Source organism: Poromitra crassiceps, assembly GCF_964638095.1.
Source record: "Poromitra crassiceps genome assembly, chromosome: 4".
NCBI lineage: Eukaryota > Metazoa > Chordata > Actinopteri > Beryciformes > Melamphaidae > Poromitra > Poromitra crassiceps.
In genome coordinates this window covers 37,837,978-37,842,977 of record NC_139626.1, presented here as the reverse complement: position 1 = coordinate 37,842,977, position 5,000 = coordinate 37,837,978, and the positions used below count along the sequence as shown (strand labels likewise).

General features: G+C 46.1%; 1 protein-coding gene across 1 annotated transcript in view; it reads left to right on the top strand.

Annotated features, from left to right (window-relative positions):
* The window catches only part of LOC310775117 (uncharacterized protein), a 7,427-nt gene that overhangs the window by 40 nt on the left and 2,387 nt on the right, over positions 1-5,000 (top strand). The window contains exons 1-2 of the mRNA XM_083635207.1: positions 1-143; positions 1,432-3,038. The exon at positions 1-143 is cut by the window's left edge and continues 40 nt beyond it. Coding sequence (XP_083491333.1) covers positions 2,293-3,038 — 746 coding nt within the window. The 5' untranslated portion in view covers positions 1-143; positions 1,432-2,292. The remainder of the gene's footprint in view (positions 144-1,431; positions 3,039-5,000) is intronic.

Here is a 5,000-nt window from a genome sequence, read left to right as displayed (position 1 = left end):
GGAGGAGGAGAGGAGAGCAGGAGGAGAGGAGAGGAGGAGAGAGGAGAGGAGGAGGAGAGGAGAGGAGACAGCACGTGTGTTCACAGTGGTCTTGGCGGATACCTGACAGACTGACGGACCACACTGTGTGCCACAATGTATTTGTGAGTATTTGTATTTTTTCCAATACAAATATAACCTACAGTGTATCAGTGGTATGCAGCCGGTCTACCATTTGTGATGATTTAAATGATTTAAAAAAATGATTTAAAAAAGTTTGGGATTATGTGGCGTGTTAATTTTGTTATGTTTTGTCTAGTACTATTATCAATTAATATTAAGGAATTGATGGCTAATTTATAATGCCAGTTTACAAGTAAATGAACATTTATGAATTCCACTTATTAACAACTTATTATGCCCAATTGAATTATGAATTCTATGTTTTGTAATTTACATTGTATGGTAAATATATAGCATGTTGTGCATTTAACATAAAATGATAATATAATGCAAGGACAGATGGATTTAACACAGAGAAAATTAAAATATATATGTGAAAATTACAATCTAATGCTTGGGGGGGGGGGGGGGGGTAAATTTGTTATATAATATGTATATGTGTATGTTATATGTTATATAAAAAGTTCATGATGATTCTCCAAAAAATAATGTTGTTGATATTTTAATAGTTGTTGGGGGAAAACATTATTAATTTGTGCATTTGCAGTATTACTTTTTTAAGTCCACAAAGATTATGGTAGAATGTTCAATTTAATATACAGTACTGTATCAAATGATACTGGCCTACTATTCTAATTTTAAATCCTATAATGTTTTGACATTAAAAATACAAATTATATCCTACCTGGATTTATTATAATGAATTACCTAAATTAATAAATTAGTCCAGCAAATGATGCTTAATTCCAGCTAAAATCACCATATGGTGCTTGGTACTGTATTTTACACTTGTAGCGTAACCTTTTCACATATTAATCTATGTATCTGTATGTTTGGATCCTCTGAACATTATCATTGGATTGTTTTGACCAAGACATTAACATTACAGTAGGCATATGTTAAATAAATAACGGGACCCATGAGTTTGAGTCTGTAGGCTACGTCATCGTGAAAGACGGAACTTTCCAAAATAAATAACAATGTCAAAAAGGGAAGAATCACTGTTGCAAAACGTGATGATACATCAGTCTCACGTGTCTTGCAGAGCTCAGTAAAGAAAAAAGAAAAAAGTAATTTTCCATGAATTGAAGTAAAACTTTCAACTGAAGACAGTTTTTATTTAGGAAATCTCCCTCAACAACTTCTCATCACATTTCAGTGAGTGTGGTGCAAATTTTGACCTTCAGGTATACATTTTCACATCTTATTGCTTTATCCTTCACCATTCTAAACTAAATATATATCCTGTCTTTTTCTTTTGTTCCACAGACTCTTTGATATCAATCCAATCTTTACCGGTCTGGGACATTTTGAATGCTTGAAAGGATTTTGACTCACATCCTCTAAAAACACACAGACAGACAGACAGACAGACAGACAGACAGACAGACAGACAGACACACAGACAGACAGAGACAGACAGAGACAGACTCATCGAGAGTGGCCACTGGAGACCCATTGACAAAATAGCAGCCTCTATGGCTCAGGATGTGCTGTAAGAAAAAGGCACACATCACAAACCAGATCACACAGACCATGCCACAGAATTAGCCTTCCGTTTCTACAAGGACTGCATCGCACGGACGCGAGCCCTTCCACTGACACCTTCTGTCATGTTCTAGTCAAGGAATGGATGCGAGCTCACATTCGCTCACAGTCCAGATCCAGTTGAAAACACCTGGCAGACCCCAGCATGACGGCTAATAAGACTGAGCCAGAGGGCAGCTGTAGCCCCATGCCAAGGCACACAGACTCTGGACTCATGGAAAAAGCTCAAGCACCTTCACACAGCGGGCCCTGGCACTGATAAGAAGGACTGATGGATGCAGGGTTGGCCACAGGAAAATCCACATGCAGTCTTAAGTGAGGTAGAGTAGCAACATATTGCATAATCTGCAGGAGTGTGGAAGTAAGGGAGAGGAAGTAGAGGACTATCAGGCGCTCTTATGGCCGAGGCACACAAGCTCGGCTAGGAGGTCTGCAGAGGTCTTAGGACGAGCTGCAGGTGGGACACGCACACACTCTCTGTGCAGAATACCCACCACACTCACAATCTGTTACACACACCGGGGAAGAGGGGCCGAAGAGAGTCTTGGCGCTGAGAGAGTGTCCCCAAGAGACCCCAGCATCATGATGGAGAAGTTGAACCCCACCGGCCCACCTGCTTCGCCCCCCGACCTCCCTCGCCCCCCCTCCTCCGCCTCTTCCTCCTCTTCCTCTCCTTCCTATGCCTCCATGGAGCGATGCAGTCCCTTCCAGAGCCGACCGTCAACCTCTCCGGACGCCATCGTCGCCATGAGCCCGCGTCCCACTAAGAAGACGGGGAGGAAGGGGGACATGGATGTCCTTACTGCCAGTTCGCTTCAGACTCCCATCGCCACCATGAGGACCACGGCACAGGCCAATCGCTGCGCGGAGACGGCTGCCGCACCTAAGCCTGTTGTCCTGGAGACGGAGGAGGAGAGGCGAGGAGGGCCGACCACCAATGGGTCCCCGATGCTCCCCTCGCCGCCTCCTCTCCTCCCGGCACCGGCCGTGGACTCCAAGGTCTCCCCTCGCGCCCCTCCACCATCCACCGCTTCTTTCCCTTCATCCTCGTCCTCTGCTTCCACGGCTCCTCTTCCTCCCCACATTCCGGTCATCAGCCTCGGTCACAGCAAGCCCCCTCTCCCGCTCCCCAACACCCCTTTGACCGCCCTGCACCCGATTCCTAACCTCCTGCATGGGCCCCACGGGGACCTCCGCCTCACCCAGCTCACCTGTCTGTCAGCGGCTGGAGGTCCTGGTGGCCCTGGAGCTCCCGGAGGCCCCTTAGCTCCTTCCCCAGGGCCGCTGCTGCCTCATCAGTACCTGCCTGCACACCCCTTCTTCACCAGGTGAGAACTGTTTATTTGGATCTCCAATTAGTCTCCCACCACCTATATCCAATAAGGGGGAGGAGAGGTTGGCTGTTATTAAGTCCTTATTAACGTGTCACATCATCAGACATCTGCTCAAACTTAGGGGACAGTCAACGATTTATGCAGGTTGCGTTTGAACCTTGTAAAAAAAACAATTCCATGAAATTCTGTGGATTCCATGAAAATTATAGGTGACGCTAACTTAATATATCAAATAAAAGGCAGAAATATCCCACAACCCCACTACATCTTCAGCAGGTGAGAGGATGTGGAGCACTATGCTGTGAAAACATGGCTTCCTGAGATGGTTAGATGTCACTAGTCATGGTGTTGCCAAGTTTCTGTTTCATGTGAAACTTTAACTGCTGGTTTTTCATGACTTCCCATTATGATTGATAGTGGTTATGCTGCTGCACGGTTATGGGACTGAGTTGTGAAATCCACAGCAGGATATGTGCTGTTAGGCGGATCTCGCGTTTCTCATGCAACGTGTTAGAGACACCGTACACCTGGTTGCATGATGAACGAGTCACCCAATGCTCTACACATCTAACAACAGTTGTCTGCTGAATTTAAATATTAATAAGTTTGTATGTCTCAGGAATTGAATTATTTAATTTGTGGAAATATGCAATATGATGAGAGAAATAGTGTATCTAGCCTGGGTCTAGACCTTGTATGTAAAGAAAATAAATCTTATCTTCCACAATGATCATTAAAATGACTACTGTAGCGGAATACCCATCCCATTTAGTCAGGCCTCGCTCACAGAGTTGGCATGCAGCCTCTCCTCTCTCTCCCCAGAGGGTTTTCATAGTCTGCTTCCCTGGCTGATTCCAACTCCGCTCAGCTGTGCTCCTCCACTCAGGTGAGCTCCATCAGTAGCTAACGAATGAAGCTCTCCGTGGTGCTGAACCTGTGTTCACTCATTTTGGCCACTAATGATCAATTTTTGCCCATTTAGTCGGCCTTAATTTAGCTAATTCAAAAATCCGGCTCCGTTAGGTCGCCCGCGGGGGTGCTCTTTACACTTCCAGAAAAAATCTGTGCGAATACCTGGTGACATATTTAATCGTTCAAATCTGGCTGGGTGGTTAATACCCTCAAATTAATACTCAAAACACATATTTACCTTTGGTTCCCAGGGACTTTAATTGCAACCAATTTTTGTACGGTTGTGAGCATAATATAGCATATAGCAGTATAAATTCAGCTGGGAAAAAAAGGGCTAACAGAATGTTAAAGCGCACGTGGAGTTGTCAACTCTTGGCTTACCTTCTCTCATGAACAGAGCCATTCATTTGCAGCCGTTATCAAAGTCCCAGTATCAAGCCACAGTGCTGCGGAGGAGCAGGTATCAAGCCACAGTGCTGCAGAGGAGCAGGTATCAAGCCACAGTGCTGCGGAGGAGCAGGCATCAAGCCACAGTGCTGCAGAGGAGCAGGTATCAAGCCACAGTGCTGCAGAGGAGCAGGTATCAAGCCACAGTGCTGCGGAGGAGCAGGTATCAAGCCACAGTGCTGCAGAGGAGCAGGTATCAAGCCACAGTGCTGCGGAGGAGCAGGTATCAAGCCACAGTGCTGCGGAGGAGCAGGTATCAAGCCACAGTGCTGCAGAGGAGCAGGTATCAAGCCACAGTGCTGCGGAGGAGCAGGTATCAAGCCACAGTGCTGCGGAGGAGCAGGTATCAAGCCACAGTGCTGCAGAGGAGCAGGTATCAAGCCACAGTGCTGCGGAGGAGCAGGTATCAAGCCACAGTGCTGCGGAGGAGCAGGTATCAAGCCACAGTGCTGTGCAGGAGCAGCCAGCAAGCACGTAAGAAGTGGGACTTTTTTGCGATGGCTGTGTCTGTAGCTTCCTCATCTGTCATGGAGATCTGGGAATAAGATTTCCTCCCCTCCTCTCTCAGCTGTGTTTGTAGCAGGAAACATTGATCTA